General features: G+C 43.0%; 1 protein-coding gene across 12 annotated transcripts in view; it reads right to left on the bottom strand.

Moving 5' to 3' along the window:
- apbb2b (amyloid beta (A4) precursor protein-binding, family B, member 2b) overlaps positions 1 to 22,522 on the bottom strand; it is a 41,619-nt gene that overhangs the window by 16,636 nt on the left and 2,461 nt on the right. For 6 of the 12 annotated variants that reach the window (XM_035637245.2, XM_035637238.2, XM_035637243.2 and 3 more), the window contains 6 exons: positions 10,086 to 10,179; positions 9,204 to 9,270; positions 7,053 to 8,126; positions 1,677 to 1,921; positions 1,218 to 1,349; positions 580 to 645 (listed from right to left, as the gene is read on the bottom strand). In XM_035637245.2, coding sequence (XP_035493138.2) covers positions 580 to 645; positions 1,218 to 1,349; positions 1,677 to 1,921; positions 7,053 to 8,106 — 1,497 coding nt within the window. In that variant the 5' untranslated portion in view covers positions 8,107 to 8,126; positions 9,204 to 9,270; positions 10,086 to 10,179. Of the gene's footprint in view, positions 1 to 579; positions 646 to 1,217; positions 1,350 to 1,676; positions 1,922 to 4,742; positions 4,912 to 7,052; positions 8,127 to 9,203; positions 9,271 to 10,085; positions 10,180 to 22,522 lie in introns of those variants that run through there. The other 6 variants (XM_035637244.2, XM_035637242.2, XM_035637246.2 and 3 more) reach the window with 3 other exon arrangements.

Here is a 22,522-nt window from a genome sequence, read left to right on the forward strand (position 1 = left end):
ATCAAGATTTAAAATATTTCCTCAAATGTTTCTTGCTCCTATTGAACATTCACGTCACTGATTAGTATAATATGAACAAAACAGACACCGAGTACCATCAGGGCTCATTTGAACAGAGGCACTTTTTGCACGATCGATCTGAACTGGCTCTGACTTTCAGAGATGAGGATAAATATGAATATGACCCTGAAAGAAAGCCACTAACAAGAAGTACCAGTGAAGAGGAAATATCAATCAAAGTATCCAAAATATGAATAATACAATTTAAACTTTAAAAAAATAAACAGATTTAAAAAAAGATAATCACATAATCACAAAGATATCACATTCCAGCCACAATGTTAATGTTCCACACAATATTTTTTTATTGAACTTGAACCTTGTGTGCATCGGGCACAATTGCTACCTCACAGTCGTTGTTTTATATGAAATCAACTGCGCTGAATACAGAGCAAAAACAAAACTGTTATACAATAATCTGTGCCCTATACGCACACTTATATACAGAAAGAAAAATATGACGCACAACTAAAAGCTACTGAGTGGCAGGCAAGGAAGAAGACACAAGTTTAGAAGTACCCCAACCTTGTCCTCATCTTCGCGACACTCTTGATCAGACGCCCCCTGCAGAGATGTGGAACGAGGCTGGAGAGAGAAAGAGAGGCAGGTAGAGCAAGTTGAAGCATAAAAAGTGATCAAAATCTGCATAGTGAGCATTTAGAGCACATGAAGACTCCACTCCGTGTTTGTCTATCAGCTGTTTTGGCTCTTGTGTCACTGGCCAATACTGGAGCAGTTTGCAGGTCAGCCACTCCAGATGGATGTGCCAGAATCTCATTCTGGCACATCCATCCGTCAACATCCGTCCATTCGCACTCGATCAATACTTTATCTACACCATGCTCCTCTCTACAAATCTCCTTTCCTCTCTCTCCGTTTCCCTCCATCATTCTGCATGATTGACTGATTGATGGACTCTTGCAGTCCTTTATTCTGAGTATTGATGGCCTCCTATCTGCGTCACTCCCTCTGCCAGGCTGTCTTGTTGCATATTTCAGCCACAGTTTTCCACTAATCTCAGTCAGGACACATCAGACAAATTCATTCTTATTCATCTGAAATTCCACATGGAGGCTACACAACCCGCCTTTTACAAAAAAAGTACATTACCACCACACACACAGGGCAGGATGGCACAGAGATTGTTCGTGACTTACGAAGTAGCAGCTGTTGACAAATCCACATGTGGGGAGTATGGGCTCATGAGAGGAGAGCGGCTCCACTGAACTGTCGGAGGTGGTGCTGCCCGAACGAGTTGACGCCGTGAAGAAAACCTCTGCCTGGCACAACTACACACGTACACATAAACAAAGGCATAGCCATTAGAGTCTGTGATGACTCACCCGAGACATTAGCAGATATTCAGGTGTTGTAGAAATGGCAGGTTTCCCTTGTTAAGACCAATACTGAAATTTTATATTTAACAGTATTACTATCGGTAGCACCCTGAGGTCGGGAACGTCTACCGCATGTGTAACACACAAGGCACTTTTCTGTTTTTATATCATAAAATACAATGGCATCTGTTAATGAATGCTAAGGAAGCAATGAAAAGTTGTTTTTTTTACGCAGGCCCTACAAAGTGTGCAATTTGAGTTTGTTGTTCCGTCTCTAACCTCATGGTCAGGAGTGGGTGAGGGGCTCAGTGAGCCCAGAGAGGGTTTACGTGGTGTAGAGGCCGCGTGGTCACCCAGGACCTGGGACTCCATCTGCCCAGGGGGTACTTGGCGGGTGGCAGGCCTCTCCCACTGGGTGGTGCCTGTAGGAATGTGCCAGTAGTAGATACCGGCCATGTCTGTGATCTTCTTCCATCCTGGCGGCAGGTCAGGGTCTGTCTGGAATGACTGCTCGCTCCAGATATCTGGTAAAAACATGGATTTGGACGGTTTATTGATATCAACAAGAGAAGAAAAAGTGCAATGTTGTCAAAGTGACAGAGCTCGCTAATACTTTATTTAGATAGAAACACATGCATCTATAAACACACCCGTGTCTGCACACAAACATCGAAAACAGGTTTATATTTCTATATGATAACACGGGGCATCTGTTAAATGGAATTTAACTCTCCCATGTTCACACACTGAGCATTATCAACAGCTGAAAGGGATTATCAGCATCTGCTGCAGCTGTCACTTAACAAGCTGAAACGTTCTACCGATAACAACTGAGGAAAACTTGTTTAGCATTCTTGCTGTATTTGTGTAACACTCCCATGCACGTAGCTTAAATATTTTCAAATGATCAAAAGACTCTCAGATATACACGAAAGAAAATGCAGACACAAGCATTCCTCTCACATTTAGAACACTTCGGGTAAGATGCATATATGAGAGCGTAAAATAATAAGCTTTAGTCAACATGACACAAACCTATTACTATTCCCTGGCCCTGGTAATTGTATTAGGTTCAGAGTCAAACAAATCTGCATTTATTTTCCATCGGTATGAGATCCATAATGGATTCTTATCTGGATTCTACTTTATTGCTTTTAATTAGTTTAGTATATTGGTTTATTTAACAGGAGCCGTGCACAACACAGCCGTTGAGCTAGTTAGCTATATAGCTATTTCGCATTGTTCCCCTGGCAGCAAAATATAAAAAACAATACCGTATAATACAAAACTACAACACTTAACAGTAAACAACTGACCAAATCTACAAATGGTACACTACAAAAAAAAACCACAATACTAGATATATTTTCTTTGTTAGAAAACTGTTCTAAAGATTAATGATCACATGATTGATTTGTCGGAGCCATGATGCCAAAAGTTCCATCTATGAAAGACAACCAACATCAAAATCAAAATGCTCCAAAGGAAATTATTTTAAGGAATTTAAAAAATATATATAAATCCAGGCACAAATCAGGGACCTCGTCATTTATACCAGGTAAGAACCTGCATAAAGGTGCAGCCGATGTGGCCCAACAGATGTACAGAACTTCATGTAATTTGAAAACCAGAGAAACCTTTAATGGTAACACATAAGTAGAGATCGACAAACATCCCTCCTCAAACAGAACATAGCATATGTGGCAATAATTGTTATTTATATGACAGTGATATGTTTAAAGGAAATACAGCAGTTACCCAGTGCAAAAATGAAATCCAAGTTCATGAATCACCATTTCTTCTCTCACACTTGTACTAAATGTCATATCATCTGAAGGTTGCCGTTTCCTGGCAGACAAGCCAGTTGAAGCGCGCGCGCACGCACGCACCTAGAACTATTAATGGCATCTTTGTAAGTGTGAAGTTGATGTAGTGACAGAGGTAGTAAAGATGATCCAAAATTGCAATAGGTGGTGTAGCAACTCATAACTCTGAGGGGCTGGTCAGTTGGTGCAGGGTGTGTGTGTGTGTGTGTGTGCGTCTGCGTGTGCGTATAAGTTGTTGCACAAAGAGTTTTCTCGAACTGCTGACCATGCTGATGAAACACAGCCCATGGGCCTGTCACCACGACAGCAGGCCATATGTCATCATGATGACTGGGTCGGTTCATATTGAGATGGAATTGAGACACACACACAAACACACACGCGCCCACGCACGCACGCACGCACGCACGCACGCACGCACGCAGATAAGGTATAAATACTTCAATCTATTTAATGGAACAGAAATCACAGAAAGCTTAGCATAATGTGCACATATGAATGACAGGTGACCCTTTGGGCTTAACACTTTAGAGGGGGCTGTGAAGCAGTGCCTTCTGGGAGTTGCAGTCTTTTAATGAGCAAATAAAAATAGGTCAAGGCCAATAAAACTACAACTGAGAGATCCTGAGTGTCTCTGCTATTAGAGAGGGAGGGAGGTGACTAAGAATGTGTGCCAGAATTAAACAAACATATATATATATATATATATATATATATATATATATATATATATATATATATATATATATATATATATATATATATATATATATATATAAAAAGAAGAGAGAGAGAGAGAGAGAGAGAGAGACTGACACTGACAGAGAGACAGAGAGAGAGCTCAGGTGGTCTTAGTGCTCTGCCTAGTTAAGGTCGAGGATTATTTCATGCCTTGAAGTTAGCAGTTTCAACCTGCGCAAGGGATGTGTAAAGTAAATGTGGAACTGGAATGAAAGGTCTTGGCATGCTGACACAGAGGCTATTTGTTAAAACGGTCCTATATGCAGCTGAGAGAATTGTGCCACAGCAGACCTACGTAGCAGTTAGACTGTCATAGGCTCCGTTAGCATGCAGCTCCATGCCAGAGCAGAGTTGAGCAGAGGGGGAGGGGAGAGCAGTGCTCTTCTGAAGCAAAACACACTCACATGTTCTGAGACAAACAACACCACACGGACACAACCTCCATGGCTAGAACGGTACAGACACACACTCACAGTACATGCACTAATGGCATGCACAGACCTACGGCAGATATTTGAAGAACAATACCATTGCAAACTTCATCATTGCGTTGAAAGATAAACAGATAGTACACACACACACACACACACACACACACACACACACACACACACACACACACACACACACACACACACACACACACACACACACACACACACACACACACACACACACACACACACACACACACACACACACACACACACACACACACAGCGTTTCAAACTCTAACACAACACTGTAGTTTCCAGTCGACTCTGACATATGCACCTACCCTCGTAATTGACAATCACAATGGCCAGCATGTAGTCTTTCCCCAGCATCATAGTTAGCTAGCTGCCTCTCACACAGCAAAAAAATGGTATTGTAACCAAAGAGAAAACCCCAGACAGAGAGAGAAGGGGAGAGAGGGAGAGAGTGAGGAGACAGGAGAGAGGGGGAGACACTGCAAGAGACCGGGTAGGGAGAAAGAGAGGAGAGGGAGAGAGAGAGACATGGAGACACACATCGAGGCTGAGAAGCATGGAAAACATAACATGAGGAGAAAGGTAGAGAAGAGGAGGAGAAAAGAGAAAAACAGAGGAAAGGATAAAAAGAAGGGGGAGTTGTGTACTTCCTGCAGTTGTTTTTCTTCCTCTGTCTGGAGCATCACAACAACAGCTCAAATAAGCCTGTGTTTCCTTTCCTTCAAATGGGCACATTGAAAGACATTGTGAAAAAATTGCTACACTCGTCCTTCACCAAATGCCTATGTTAACCATTTTCTTCCTTCTTCATACCTTTCCTTTAGCCTCTCTTGGTTGTCCTGGCAACCACCCCCTGTCATATTTCATTCAGTATCATATCCATTGGAGGTGCAAGGAGGAGGAGCAGAGAGGGAGGGGGAGTAGGGAAGAGTAACTGGGTGACATGAAGTCAGAGGAAAAAAGAAGTGGTTCAACAACTGACTGAATAAAACACTGCGAATGTTACATGTTGCCGTTCTCTTTAAATGACCTTCCTCAAGTCAGCTGTGTGTGCGTGTGCGTGTGTGTTTTGGCTCCTCTGTGTGAAAGCAGTGTCGTGCTGCCCCTCAAAACCGCAGCGTCCACAGAGGAATCTGACAGACACCTGGGAAAACAACACGACTTTGTCAATATGAGAGCGAGAGGCAGACGGGAGCTCACGGCGGCGTGGACAACTATAAATCCAACATGAATGACGCCCGTACCATGATTATCGACTCTTCAGCAAACCCTCTACATCTTAACTGGAGACTACAGTGCTGTGAACGTCTACCGTTTGCCCCCTTCCTCTACTCATCAATGCACACACGCATACATTGATCCACACAAAACACGAGGCGCTCCCATGAGAGAATGATCACTTTGAAACGGTGCTGTGAACAAGCACCAAGTTTCGAAGACAAACGAGGGGAAATTGTGGACAAAAGAACATATGGAGAATAGATTCTGCCGTGATACTTGTAGAGAAATGAAATGCACAGATGCTCTGAGCCTTCGACTCAAGGAAGTGAGTCACCAGAGAGCTGCGAGAGAAACATTAAGGGAGAAATAAAGCAGCGACAAGACTCTGCAGCTCAAAGCACGGCAACGCTCACAGACAGCTCGGATGGTTTACAGCTGAGCTCATGTCAGAGGTTGGGGCTGCTGCTCTAGACCAGATGGATGCTTTTCATATGACTTTACAAAAAAAACGGCACCATGCAGAGGGTTTTAAGGGCCCAATTAAATTGAACATCCAGATTTTTACACGTTGTCAAAGACAGACAGATGATTTGGACAGATCTGCAGAGGTAGGCAACAAGCGAGTTCAGGAAAGTAAAGGCATACAGCAGAGGGGAAAACTGACTTTGGTTACAAGAGCCATCTGGAGATGACACATGCCCCCGCGGCAGCCACAAAACATGAAGGAGCAGATAATGCAATGCTCTTCCAGTCGCTATATACCCCTCACACACACACATGCATGCATGTATGCATGCATGTACACACAAATCAGAAGGTACACATCAAAGGCATGATATATTATATATCATATCATTTCAGATTAGAATAATCTCATCAACACAGTAAAGTATGCTTAAAATTAGCTTGTTTTTAGCATTATCTGGTATTTTATAGAGCAAATCAATTGATTGCCAAAATTATCTGCAGATGAATTGATAATGAAAACAGCTTTTAGTTTTTAGCAGCCCAATTTTACATCTATAAAAATACAAGTATACAGACAGTGAGACGGCATGAGAAGACTCGAAAGACAGATAAGGGCAGCGGCCGACATTGTATTAACTCCTCGACAGCCTGCAAGCTCTATCAGCACACACACAAGAGGACATAGCTTGAAACAGGACGTTGCTGATCTAACTTGCTAACCACCCATGAAGTTACAAGGGCACTTCCTTCTCCCAGGGTGCCCTGTTTTCTAGCAGTTGAATTGATTGTAATTCTGTTCATTTTATTTGGAATGACCGTTATTCTGTTCATTTTATTTGGAATGATCGTTATTCTGTTCATCTCATGCACACGCACACTTACATGTATGCACACTGGGCCACCCTAAATGGAAACATGTCAAGTCGTACCTGTCTCTTCTGGGGAGTTGCTCTCCTGGGACAGGGTGGTCCAACTCAACTCTTCATCGCTGGGGTTCAGATTCTGGATCCGGTTCAAAGCACAGTCCGTCTTTGCACCAGTCCTTCTGTCCTTCTTCGTCTCCGGGGAGGAGGACGAAGAGGAGGAGTAGGAGGCCACAGAGAGCAGGGGTGTGTCCTCTGGACTGGCTTGCCGTGGTGGGGAGGGAGGAGGAGGCACCGGAGAGTCCTTGCCTGATTTGAGGAGCTTGATATTAGAGTGGAGGTCAGAGATGAGTTCCATGCCTGCGGGAACGTTGTGGTTCTTCACGGGAGACCCACTTGTTATCATCAGTAAAGGCTTCTTCTCCTCGTCGTCCTGCTCCTCCACCGCGTCCTCGTCTCCATCTTCCTCGATCTTTATCTTTGACATTATTTCCTTTTCAGACAAAATGCTGATGTCATCACTCTCCTCTGCCTCAATGTTCAAGTCAAAGCCCAAATCTGTTGTGTTGCCATTCAGTTTGAGCTCCACGGTTGTGTTAATGTTACAGTCTACATCTGATTCAGTTTTCTGCTCTGCCTCTGCTTCAGTGTTGGCATCTGGGTGCAGTTCGAATTCTGACTTAATGACATCCTCGTCTTGGTCATTATTGGACAGTGTGAGACTGTCGTTCTCCTCCGCTGTGTTGACATTGAGGTCGTCTGCTATAGTCTCTGAATTACACTCCAGATCTATCAGGTCGGGGCCGGTTGTGTTTTTGTTGTGGTCCTGACCGGCTTTACGAAGCTGGTTTACCCCGTTCTTGGCTAGCTTGGGATTGTTGGGGGTCAAAGACTGTGACGGGGAAGATGATGGTGACGGCGAAGATGGAACTGCTTCTCCAAGGCCCATGGCTGTCTGGATACTGGTGAGTGCATACTTTTTGCGACACTTGGGAGGCGTGGCGGAGCCCTGAATGATGACATCGCTGCTGAGTAGCTGATTATGTGAGGAGCGAAGGCTGAGTGAGGTGGGAGGCGTGGCAGCCGGGCCATTTCGATTGGTCACATCTACTGACATCATCTTGGCACGACACAGATCACCTGAAAGGGGTAGAGAGGGGGACCAGACTGAATCAATTTAAATCAAGACATGTTGACATGCATACACCACACTGTAGCAGTAAGCTTTCAGAATGTTTGTCCCATTACTTTCATATACTGCTATATGCATTATAAAAATTAATCCTGTTTTTTAATGATAAATACAGGTGCAGTCTAAGTGGGAAAGGCCCAAGGAGAGAAATATAATAATAATCATGCACTTTATTGATAGGCGCTTTCAAAACATTCAAGGTCGCCTTGCAAGGCAGTTAAAAGAAAAACAACAATAATGAAATCAACAAGAACATTGACAGTGTTTAAAATCATTAAGAACATCAATCATTAAGATGTGATGAGTAAAAAGCAGACTGAGTATGCCAGACATGCAAAATATACAGTATAATGTTTATTTAAAATATTAAAACTTAATAGTAGCTAAACAATGATGTGACCATGATCCAACGGAGGACATATCAAGTAAACTGAATGCATGAAAATCTCCTTAAATGATAAATCTGGTGAAACCTTTGTTTTCTTATTGACAAATAACAAGAAAAGACCAAAAATAAAAATGAATTCAAGAACTATTGCCCGTTTAACCAAATTCTGATATATTAAATTTAAAGAAGTATTAATGTTCCTCTGCGTAATAAAAACAGTTGCACGAGGTGAGATATTACTGTGTAACAGTGAACATGTATTCTTTCTTTTTTTATTTCACACACTTTTATTATCTAATCTGCATTTAAAAATAGCCACCGACAAATACACCATTTACTCCAGTGAAATTAATGTTTGCTAAAATCTACAATGCCTACTACACACAGGGAAGGGGAATGTATTGAGAAACGGACAATCACAGAACAGAAATAAGGAATATTTCCAAGCTCATCATTTACATTCTTGAGAGATGTGGACTGCAGACTTCCACACTACTAGCTAAGAGGATGTGGGAGGAGGTGTGATTGTAGAGGTTGTCATTCCAACAAAAAACTGAGCACAAACATAGCGTGTGTGTGAGTGTGTCCCTTTGCGTGTGTGTGCGTGTGCATGTCCGTGTCTGTGTGTATTTTGTACCTGACAGGAGTTCAGTAATAGACTGGCGCTGGTCACAGTTCAGGGTTCAGTAGACTCAGCTGCAGATCTGAACATGACCGAAGAAGAAAAAAACACTTAAGGAATGATCAGGAGAAGAATGCAAAAAATCCTGAGTACTTGTTGGGTTGCCCTCGGAGACCACATTCGTCCGTGTGGAACCCAACTACAGCTGGTTTCTATGGAGACAACAAAATACTGTGAGGCAGCTAGGGAACTCCAAACACTATAGAAATAAAAAATTATAGAAAAGACACAAACATGTGTGGCAAAAACATTTGAATAATTCAATGCATTGCTGGGGATCAAGATAAGAGAAACAGATGATATTTAAAGATTCTTCTCTTCCTTGACAGTGTTTTCCCTGTTTCACAATAGAATCTAAGGTTGTATTTCACAGGTAGAGGTGCCATAGCACACAGAAAGTTGTGGCTCACCTGGTTATCATATTATTTATCACATATAGTTCAGCCTTAAGCAGGGGTGGAAAGATTACAGAAAAATTGTAAGTACTTTTACTTAATTAGAAGTAAAATTACTTCTGTAAAAATGCACAGATAAAAAGTCAGTTATACTTGAGTTAAAAATTACTTAAGCAAGAGTGAAATTACTGCTTTACAAAATATTCCAAAAGGTACACAACTTTTTTTTACAATAACAATATCTATTTATCTAATACCCTCCCTTCATCATGTCTTAATATCATCTCATATTTATGGACAACGCCTTCAGTACTGACTGTAAATGGCGAAAGCAAAACCCTCCTCTTTGTATGAGGGGAACAATTTGGAAAAAGCTTTGAGAGTCCATTTCATGTTAAAAACATTGCGACTTGAAAAAAGCCCTTTTACAGTTGCTACTTACCAGAGAGCTAAGGATTGTGGGAAACTGTGGAATGGAGTGCGTCCATACTGGTGCTCTCTTCCAATCAGGAGGGCTGTACTGAAGCAGCAGCGTCCTGAGGGAAAGACAAATATTAAAGTAGGATTAATGAGATGGAGAACGAGGGAGGGGTGAACAGAGAGAGAAAGAGGACAGCAGGACACCAGAGGGACAAATAATAAAGACATCAATTATTCACAACCTTGATCAAACATTAATACAGAAGGTGTGTGTGTGTGAGTGAGAGAGAACATAAGGCTCATTTTGTATAGAGCTCATATTTCTTTCTTTGGTGCAGTCTTGCCAACCCTTCGCTGACTGGAACCATCATAAACTTAATGCCACAGGAGACTTGTAAACTCCCCCTGCTCTGCTTTCCAACAACTGACACACACACACACACACACATACTCACACACACGCACATTACGGCATAATGCAGTCGGCACTTGTGGACAATTCTTCCTGTGTAGGAGAAGTAGAGAGAAATATAATAAGCATAGCTAGATTTGACCATGAAATCCCGTTAATCCCTGGCTGAGCTGAGGGGCTGGAAAAACACCTGGAAAGATAATTTGGGACACGAAATGTTCCCTCATCACATGGATCTTTTAGCTCGATAGCTGACGTGGTCCGTGCAAAGAGTTCATTCCAAATTATTCATAATCCTTCATCCTCGTATAAATATGTTATAAGGCATATTATAATTATAATAATCACAGATCAGACAATCTTCTGCATCAAGTATCAGGTGCAAGGATAAAGTCTAAGTGCTGATGGCTGCAAGACCATTCTGAGCATTTTTAAATCCATGACGATCAGCAATTAACTGTCATCAGCACTTGGTAATCAGGCAAATCTTTAAATGGCAATAATAGAGGGTTTTCAAAGTTATTGGTCCAGATACTGACAATGGTGTTTAAATGCAATTTAAATAAGGTTAAATTTACGCTTCGCTAATTATTCTCATTTTTCCTCAAAGACAGAATTCCCTGAAGGTTTTGCAGAAGTAGTCAATTCCCAGCATGAGAACCGAACCACTACCACTTTTTCTGGCAACAATCTTCTGCTCCCTCTGCATTTCTTTCAGTGACTCTACCTTAACCTTGCACATATTTCATACTTTTTTTGACGACACACATAAAAACTGACATCTGCAGGTTTTCATGGGCATCTTGTACTTAAGAGTATGTACTTGTACACATATAAGCAGCCTTAGACAAACATGCTTTTCATACTATTGTGAAAATATACATGGAGGCCATAGAGCTTGCAGCAGCTGTGGTGCGTGTTGTGATTTATGTTATTTGATGTACAGAAAAGGATGGAGAAGAATGTAACTGCAGTCATGGATTGAGAAAGGAGATTTAGTCAGTGCACAGCAATCTTCTACACTAAGTGTTTTAGTGCTTGATCTATGGAGTTCACTGTGGTTCTTATATGTGTTTTTCATCTTCATTAAATAAGACTGTTCTTGCTCTGTCACATCATTTCAAAAGGAAACTGAACAATTGCAGAACAATACAAGCTATTTTATAAGTTATTTCACATAAACCCACTGGCACTGTAGGTCATTTTGAGTTGATATTATAAGGCCAAGAAGATATTTTCTCCAAAGATCCAGGGTTAATGGCGGCATCAGGCCATGCTTCATGTTTTCAAATAGGTGGGCATATGCAGTATGTTTTTCTTCCATACTCCTAAAAATGTACAAAGATACTACAGATAATCCTCCAGGATTTATATAACTTTCCTTTTTTTTTCTTTTTTAAGATTTATGTAACTCAGTTTATCAACGGTGAATACTGGATCACTTGACTAATGCTGTTAATCCATAAACATCCCGAGGGCAGTTGAACAGTTCATCTGCCGCGACACAGTGAACCTGTACGTACAAAATTGTGTGTACTTACACAACAACAGAACAACACCATCTGGTTTGTCTGAAAACACAAGGTGTTACACAGACTGTGGTAAAAAATAAACCATCTCAGGTGCAGCTGTATAATGTTAACTTCAGACCAGCTGTACATAGTATAATGGTTTGAAAACCTACCGAGCGCGAGTATAAACAACAGTATAAAAACACAACTGCCAAGGACAAAGACGGGGAAAGAAGAAAGATGCATAAAAGTGAATAATTAAAAGAAGGAATATAAATGTTACATACTGGGAAATAAAATAACATGGCCTCCTCAGTTCCTTAAATCCTGCTGCAACAAGTCTTCATACCATGGAGACATGTTTTACGGTTAGGTTTATTTTGAGGTGGTATAGGCACGGTGTGGACATTTTATAACCGTATAATAAATTTGTGACAACGCCAGAGTTACCAATTACACAGGACATTTAACAAGACAGCTCAAAAAATGTGGAGCGCTCTGAATATTCATAGTTTTCATAATCCATGGCAGTCGAGCAGAACTTGGCATGACACCTGTCCTCTCCGTACACCCCGTCTTCTGGGTGTGCATGAGAGCATGCGTCCGGATGCTGCCACAAACATAAACGCTCCTGAATAATGACACCATCAGTATTTAGACTTGGTTTCCTGTGAGCCTCGCTTTCACTATGCAATTCTTTCTGTCACAGAGTACAACATCGAGGGAGAACGAAAAGGCTCAATTTACAGGACAAAGGAATTGAGTCTGCCGCTGCACAAACCAAAACTGGACAAGGATAACACTTTTGTTTCCCCCCGGTGGCTGTGGGTATCTCTCCTTAGTAGCAGAAAAGGTGGACAATAGAAGAAAAGGTTATGGAAACATTTTCGCCAGAGGAGGCAAAGAAGGTGAAGACGGAGAGCGATAGATAGGCACCGATGAAGAACAAGAGAACAGTGGGTGGGTTTTCACTTGATGGAGAGAGGACTCAAGAGGGTTCAAAACCTGACATGTCAGTTGGCATTATTTCTACAAGATTTAAAGTGACAGAACCTGCCTACTAATAACAACAACCAGCTTTAGACTGCCTTCATCGTGTCACTGATAACAGAAGGCGATTAGGTCCACACAGCAATGCTACTTGGACACTTAAAGAGGGTTGAAATTGTCAGATTCCACTTAAAGGGAACAGTATATGCAATCTTAATCTAATGTAGTTTACGAGTTACCTCAATAATTCTAAACTTTAAATGTTCTTGACTTGACTTTTTTGAGGTTTTAAGAAAATTCAAGGCATCAGATCCAGAGATTCATCGTTTTATTCCATTCATTCTTCGTCTTCTTTTTTGTCACACACGATTAAATTTAATGGAAATTGGTTAATGTAGGCCTCAAGATTAGGAGTGGGCTAGAAAGGTCTGTTAGGATGGTGTCTCCACACAAACAGATAATTTTGTTCCTTTAGTCTTCAGCTCCTGTCGATGCTCTGCCAGTTTATCAGACAGTTTTTCACACAGCTTCTGAAGAAACAAAAAGTCAAAAATAGCTTTTTCTCACACCTCCCCCAAACTTCCAAACAGCTTTTGACGTGTTAAATCAGTAGACTTCTCCTTTAGAGTTACCATTTTAACCTCATGGTGACTGTTTCATTGCAGGCCCAGTGTGCTGGAGTGGAGCCAAAACAACAAGAAAGTGTTGCAGACCAAACACTAACTACAGACTGCACTGTAGTTACTGTACCATTTCTTTCGCCTACAGACAGATGTAAGCTGCAAAATGTAAAGCTTCCGCACTTGGGTGGAGCTACGGCTCGGCAGCAGCGCAGCGTGTATATGCAACAGAAACTATAACTTTTAATCCCAACTACATCTGGATATTGCTTCAAATTTTGGATGCAATGACAGAGGCTGTACTGGTTCGGGCCTCGGCGGCGATGAAGGGCTTCCTGCAGGCTGTGGACGAGGGGTCTAAGAAATAATGACAGGGCCCCTCTGTGGGCAGGGCAGCACTGGCACTCATAGAAAAACACTCGTACACAAACACAGACATGAATAGTAAATATGAGCCTTCCACATGGCCTCCCTTGTAAACAGTTAAATGCACAAGCACAGACGGCCAGGCAGATCCTCCGTGACCACGGCACACAAGGACAAAAAAAACAACACATTGGGAGGGTAAGTAATAAGATCTAGGATGTGTCGCAGCATGACGGTGACCTCTGACTTCTGACCCCCTGCCCAGGCCCCCACGTTTGTGATGTTGTACGTGTGTGTGCACAAGTGTCAGAGGTATGTTGGGGGGTCTGGCGGCAGAGAGAATGAAGGAAGCAGCTGCAAACAGTCCACATCGCTCTGTGTGTCCGTTTCTTTTTTACGTGTGCTGTGTATAACCATCCAGACTCTGGACTGAGCAGGCCGTAGACAGACTGCTTTAAAATCTGTATGCCAAGTGGACGCCTGCCAAAGGTTTGACAGTCCTCTCATCCCTTCTTCCTGCCCGTCCCTCTCAAGGTTTATCGCCATTTCAGTTCCTCTGCTAATCTCACTCGACTACTACCTATTTCCTTTATCCCATTTTCTTGCCCACTTCCTGCCCTCTCCTCTTCCTCTCCTTGCCTCCACTACATTCATCTTCTGGTGCTGGCCCCGTCCTCTCCCTCATTTCCTTTTGTCTAGAGGAGAATTGCTGTCTTTTCTCATTAAAAGTGAAGAAGGTCTGTAAACTCTCATAAACCACCCGATTCACCCTACAACCCTGATTTACAGCCACTCTACCCCCTCCTCTTCTCTTCTCTCACCCCCTGCTCATGAGAAACCCCATCTGTTACCACAAAAAAGGAAAAATCACTGACAAGAAAGCAAAACTGTCGCAGTTAGAGGCCCAGTCATCGAAAATAAAACGGATGGATACGTGTCAACAAAGCAAAGCAGGCAGAATAGAAAAGGCAACAGGGTGTTTTTCTAACTTTTGGACTGGGACGTGAACGTGTGAGCCAGCTGCACAATACCAGGCAATCTTCCCAGATCTTTTCGGCTTTATTTTCATTGGCTGCAGAGTAGGCCGGGCCCTCGACAGTGAGCTGCAAACTACTTCCACTAAAAGGCTGGGAAATTAGCAACACTGCTAAACAAAGACTTATACTACCACATTGCACTTCACATTCCAACCACCATGTCAAACTAAATATTTTCTAGTCTATGGCCGTCTAGGGATGCACTTTGAGAGGCAAGAAGTCTGCTGTTAGACTCTGGGCCAAAACTAAAAACAGAGACTGTTTAGCTGAACTCAACCTGCTTTCTCTGATTAATTAAGCCATTCAGACTGTGTATAAACCTCTAAATGGTTTAGAACCAGCCTGCATGGCAGACTCCCTGTGTTTTTAAGTGTCGTTATGTTCACCCAAACACCCAACAGCAGATTTTTTTAGATTACTTCTATCACAAGAAAAGTGGTGATGCAGCATTTTTCATTTGAAATAGAATTCTTGTCTTGATTTTAAATTAGTTCTCTATAGCTGTCAGCATTTTCTTATTATTTGACCAACATTACAGGCTTTGCTAAACCACATTCCTGTTTTAATTTTTGCAACACACTGATCTACATTCATTCAGACATTTTAAATATAGGGTACAGTATGTTTTTTACGATTATTTTTAGTGATCTGACATGTAGAGTGTACCACAGCTAAACATTTGACAGCTACAAGCAAATTCATGATGAATGTGGCTACATTCAATGGAATACCAATCAAAAAAGACATCAATCAGCTCAAGCTAACAGACGGATGATGACGGGACCAGTTTGGTTCTACATTTCTCTGACTCCAAGTTCAGTGTCAGTGTGTGCGTGTGCGCGTGTGTGTGTGTGTGTGCGTGCGTGTGTGTGTGTGTGTGTGCGTGTGTGTGTGTGTGTGCATCCTTGCATTGTCAATAACGGGAAATAACAGGAACAAAGTAAACTTTGATTGAGACTACAGCCAAAACAAGCTATCTTGTGCGCACACACACACATCTGTGAATGTGCTCCCATGGCCATATATCGCCCTTGCAGTAGTGTATACTGAGTGTGAAGGACGGACATAAATAGATCCATTATAATTCCACTTGTATAGTCAAGAGTTTAAAGTACACACCAAGTCTATCCGAGTCTGCGTGCATATGTGTGTGTGTGTATGAATTTCTCAATGTACTGTACACACAGCTAAAGGTATCATTTTCTGCGGCATGGTTTCCATGGTCAGGAACGCTAGAGAAGTAAATGACCACAAAAGAAAGGAAAGGAGTGAAGAATGTCCAGGGTGTGCCAGAGAATCTCAGGCATGTCTATATTTTGGGTGGGTGGGTCAGGACAACTGGGGGGCAAGAAACCCTCAAATTGGTCAACAAAAGACTATTCCTGAGGAGAGGGTGTGTGTGTGTGTATTAAGACAAGTGTTGACCATTTGTGACCACATGTACACGCACCATTCACTGACACTGAGCAAACTAAAGTCTGCAACAAAAGGAGTGTAAATAATGCACTTGAAAATAAAAATGTGTGAGAATAAATCAAAAGTTACTCATTTACCTGAGACACCTCAACACTCCCCTGACTGGGAAACGGGATGTTACAGAGTAAAAGGAAGAGGGTTGTGATGTTAATCGTGCACTGATTATCACTGATGGTTCCACTCCAGCTAACAAAGACAAAGTAGGACTACAGCTGAAAGGGGATCAAGAGCTTTGTACCAGACTTTAAAAGCCTGTGACGTAGAAAAGTAACATGACACAAGTTTCCTGGATTTGGGAAACTTGGGAGCGAGTGTGCTGTAACCCCTCCCCTAGGCCCACATACATCCCCCACCCGCTCTCTTCCTCCCAGCTTCACCCAGCCCCTCTTTCCTGTGGGTGAGGGGAGGTCGTGGGAGTGGAGAAAAAGAAAACCACGAACACACCAAGCAAAACACACTGAGAGGAGGGAGGTTTTGCTCCCTCTGTGGAACACACATGAGCAGGTCGTGCAGCCATGCAGCGGGACTTTACCGTATCGAGACCACAACTCTTTCCTGGATGCAACGTTGAACCCAACAAGTGCCAGGAACAGAGTCAGAAAAAAACAAAACAAGGAAAGCCACATCTGTATTCCACTTTGTCGCATACTTGTGGTTCCTGCTTTATCTTTATCTATAAATACTTTGTTTTTATGAATACAGATGTTTTTTTGTCTTTATTGCACCTCGCCTGCAATTGTGAGATGTATGTTATTTGCATCCTCCTCTCATTTACAGCACAGTTCAGCAAACCCCTGCAAAGCAGCCACCCGACTCTGAACTTCAATAACAGCGCATGCAAAATCTTGCCAGGTTTTTCCTGCAACACACATTTTTTTATGCCGTTGAGCATCATCTGTAATGTAAAAAATATATCAGATTTCCACACCGTCACACTGGACAAAAGTACTGCATATAAGGTTGTACCAGTGTAAGTAGTTTGTCTGATTTTGTTCGCAATGAACACTGGAGCTGAGAGAGCATCAGATTTTTTTGCCCAATTTTCTGCTAACCAACAAATTTTGATACACTCCTACAAAACTGCGCATCGCAGGTGCAAAATGCTATATGACAAGGTTCTAGAGGTTCTAGAGTGTATTGTGTGACCCAGTCGGTCATGTAGTATGATCTCAAAGCAACTGCAAGACTCACGATCACAAGACAGCAAGTTGTATGGTGATCCGATGACTTTGAAAGTCGTGTAATCTGAACTCAGCATTAGGGGCTTCTTGATTGATGACTCAAGCAATAGATGTTTAAGAGGCAGCCTACTCAGAAAAAGAAAAAAAACTTAGCTCAACGATATTTTAAAGTGATCATGATATCTAAAATAAATAAATAAATGAAATGTTTTTTTTCTACTATGAGCTTAGTAATAGTAATACTGACAAACTGTCAGACCAACTTCACAGACTGGCAGGGGGTTGATTCACAGCTAAGAATCCCTCAGGACACAATTCAGAGCTTTACAAGTGTCAAAAAAAAAAGTAATATGATATGCTCCAAGGTAAAACTGATGGATTCTGTCTTTTGTTCTTAACGCTAATGAGCTAGCCAATAGCTAATAAAGTGATGCGATCGCCTTGATTGTCATTAAGGAGATTCACTTTACCTGGTCTATTTGAACAGCGATTCAAATTGTTCAATGTATGAAACATCATATGTAATGATGTTTTTCTTCTGCTTGATGCAAGCACCGCATCGCTATTTTGTCTTTTTCAGTAGACATGGAGGCAAGCCACGTGTGGTCAAAAGCCTTCTCTCTCTCTCTCTCTCCCCCTTCCTCTCTCCGAGAAAAACACACTGACAGGTTGGACAAATGTGCACATGCACTGGTTAGATCCAGTGTGGCAGTGCTGAGACTGTTCGCAGTGTGGAGACTGTTTACTCTATATATAGCCGAGATGTGACAGGACATCCGAGAGGACAGGGAAGTCTAGACACAATCCACACAGCTCTTGCGTGCACGTGTTTGTGTGTGTGCGTCAGAACAGATTTCAGACTAAAGGCTAGTTAATTGGGGACAGATTGTCCAATTTGGAACAAAAGCTGTGCCCACAATTGGGTAAAAGTCAATTTTTTTTTGGTCAGTGGTTAACTTTTGGTTTAGGCAAGACAGTGGTTAGGGTTAGAGTCCACGTAATGATCCCAAACGTGTCCCATTAGATATAGTGTATGTGTGTCTCACATTTCATTCGAAAGCCTGTGGCAAGCTGTTCCATGACAATGTCACAAGACTGTATTGATATCACAGCCTCGTCTGATCTGACTGCCTGAAGGTTTAGACTTACTGGGCAAAGAAAACATGTCAAATGGAGGGAGACAGTAATAACAAGAGATGCTCAGAAATTGAGAAGGAGGGGGGGAGGCTACCAGTGTAAGAACAAGTGGTGTTAGGAAAGAAAAAACGAATCAGAGACAGAGAGAGAGAGAGAGAGTGACTCATCAGAAAAAGAATGTCCCATCTCTGCCAAAGGAACCACAGACACCACTGCAACGATCGCTCACCCTCCAATACTTTAAATCATCCAACGGCCTCCTCTTTCTCCCCCTGTTCCCTCTCCCTTCTTAACCAATAGAAGTTATTTCCCAACATTTAGCAGAGCATTCGCCCTTGACAGACTTTGGTTTGGGATGGGGGATGATACAGCTAGCTGACCACGGCTGGTGGACCAGCACCCCGCCGCCGCTGTTTGGAGCACGCACGCACGCACGCACGCACGCACGCACGCACGCACGCACGCACGCACGCACGCACGCACGCACGCACGCACGTGCATTCTCCACTTGTTTTGCCAAGTCAGTGCAAAGCCGAGAGGCAAATTCCAGCACTGTGTTGTTGTTTTTTTTAAAGTTACACTGTTCAATTAATTTCAATTCTAGCCTACAAACACTAATGTAACTGTCTTATGCTGTTGCGGTTTTATGAATCACGTTTGAAAAATATCAAGACAAGCTTGGCACTGCTTCACATCCTTACCACAGATGTTAACTTATCATTACTCCCACCACAGGATGTGATGTCATCGCAAGAAACTAATCTGGTCGGGAACTTAAATCACCACAGTGACTGTGATCATGAGTCAACATTCCTATCAACCTGTGTTTCATGCGGTTCACAGACTCTGGGTCTGTGAAGGTTAATTTTTCCACCAGAAGGGAAAGTGGGGAAATTGTTAGCTCGCTAAAAGGTATAGTGAGCGAGGCTTACTTCAGGGTTCTATTAGAGGAGGTGGGCCACCTGACAAAAGACCTCTGCTGACACAAACAAAATCAGATACAAATGTGAAAAGTTTGGTTTTACAGAATAAATATTGCAGAAAATATTAAATGTTTTACATCAAAAATGTAATATATCAGTGTACAGAAAATATATCACTTGGCGTGGGTGCTCAATTTCTAAATATATTCCTTGTGCCTGCGTAGTTGCCTGTTAAAGAGTTGAACATCTATCCAGTGGATGATGAGAGAAGTGAGGGATGACGACCAAACTCCGAGTCAATCCTTGTTCTGAGACAGCGCAGCATGAAATCCTTGAACTTGCTGTAGTAGGCCAATTTACAGAGGCACCTGGGGCTCTGGCCTTAACAGCCTCTTTCATCACATTTGGGCTTTAACAGTGGAAGACGGTGTGTATGTGTTTGAAAGCAACAAGGGTGGGTCAGAGAGAGAGAGAGAGAGAGAGAGAGGCCAAAAACCCTTATGCAGCTGAACTGGGAGTGATGGGGGCATATGTGTGAAAGTGCAGCAGTGTGGAAAAGACAACATCAGAAACAGAAACATATAAACAAAAGAGTGGGAAAGTGTGTGTACGTGTGTGAGGGTGTGTTCAGCACCAGTAGTCTGTCTAGATGCGGTGGTTCCTCAGCTCGCCTCCAATTCCACGGGTAATTTGTAGGCAGAATAACATGCATACCGACGACCCAATCACAAGGCCGACTTGACAGCGAGGAGACAACCGATCAGCAAGGGCTGCCAGGGGCTGACATGTAACAAGGCAACACACACACACACACACACACACACACACACACACACACACACACACACACACACACACACACACACACACACACACACACACACACACACACACACACACACACACACACACACACACACACACACACACACACACACACACACACAGGAAAACAAAGACGCAAAGTAAAACCAAGCAAAAAGAAGACAAACTGCTACGAGCATGTGGGTGAAAAACTGTCAACAAGAGTGAGGCAGTCAGAGAGACAGTGGGACAGATGGACAGAGAGAAAAGGGGCCCGATCATTCAGTTTCACACCCTGCAGGATGAACTGGGGCCTCTGTGCTTCTTCTCTGTTCAAACACACCTCACGGCTGTCTGCTCCCTGCAACAACAACGCACACACACACACACACACACACACACACACACACACACACACACACACACACACACACACACACACACACACACACACACACACACACACACACACACACACACACACACACGCACACACACACACGCACACACACACACACACACACACACACACACACACACACACACACACACACACACACACACACTGCAGCCGGCTTGACAGTGGGCACAATGACCCTATTGAGAGGCATCGATAGGGGGCGGAAATAGAAGTGAAGAGAATGACATCAAGAAGAAGACAACACACACACACACATGCAGCACCACCACACATAAATCCACTCAAACGCGTGTGGTTGTCTTGCCAACTTGACAGCCCGGGCTGAATCTGCTTTCTCCTGTCCTTAATTCATCATTCATCTGACCAATCTGGTCAGACTACCCACCCACACAAACACACACACACACACACACAAATATGCACATGGCTCCATACGCACACTTGTTTGGTCAAGGGCGGACCAGTGATATTGTTCACAGGGGAAGCAGGGTGCTGATAGCGGATCTCCATACTCTTTATCTGATTGCTCACACACACCCACATAGAAACCCTCACTCTGTACGCACACGCAAACTTTCACCAGCCTTTTTCTCATCAGCTGCTGTGCACGACCACGGCCACACACAGACTTGCTGTTTGGTGTTGAAAGGCAAGTAAGTCCCATCACCACACACACACATTTATAGCCTGGCCAACATAATTACATTGAGTCAGTTAGAGTACCTCGGGGCTGTAGCTAAGATATCATATTTTTGGGTGTGTGACATGCTTACATGTGCATAAAATGTGTATATGTGTCTTGTTTAGTTTGCCTCTCATAGGACGTGATAAGAGCTACCTAAGCAGTAAAGGGGCCATCTTGAAAGTGAGGCACTTTCATAACACCAAAGCTAAACAAACACACACACACACACACACACACAAGCTCACAGGAGCTGTCTGCAGTACTTGGCCAGAAAACTCAGCCCATAAATGTCCAAGTCACTTTTTCCACACTCAGCAACTCCTGATGTCGTACAGACAAACGCTACAGTGGGAGGGAGGGAGACTGGGTGAAGAGGGATGAAGTGAAAAGACGGTGCAGGAAAGAGGGAGAGGGGCAGAATATTTAAACCAACTTAACATCCCAAGAGCCCTAAGCAATTAGCAATGACATCACACACACACACACACACACACACACACACACACACACACACACACACACACACACACACACACACACACACACACACACACACACACACACACACACACACACACACACACACACACACACACACACACACACACACACACACACACACACACACACACACACACACACACTACAGACTGGGTGCCAGGTCTGGATGCAAAGCAAGCCAGCAGAGCAAGGAGGCAGGGAGGATAGAGAGGGAGGGAGGTGAGGAAGGAAGGCTGGCAGGCAGTGGTGGAGAGGGAGAGAGGATGACAGTGCACCATTTCTACTACGCTGGTACAGTCAGCGACACATTTCATTTTGCAGCTTGCACTATTTAACTCACCAAACCAACAGTACCTCAGCCCAAACCTTGCAAAACCACTGCCTTAATAAAAGCG

This window comes from Scophthalmus maximus, chromosome 8 (genome assembly GCF_022379125.1).
Source record: "Scophthalmus maximus strain ysfricsl-2021 chromosome 8, ASM2237912v1, whole genome shotgun sequence".
NCBI lineage: Eukaryota > Metazoa > Chordata > Actinopteri > Pleuronectiformes > Scophthalmidae > Scophthalmus > Scophthalmus maximus.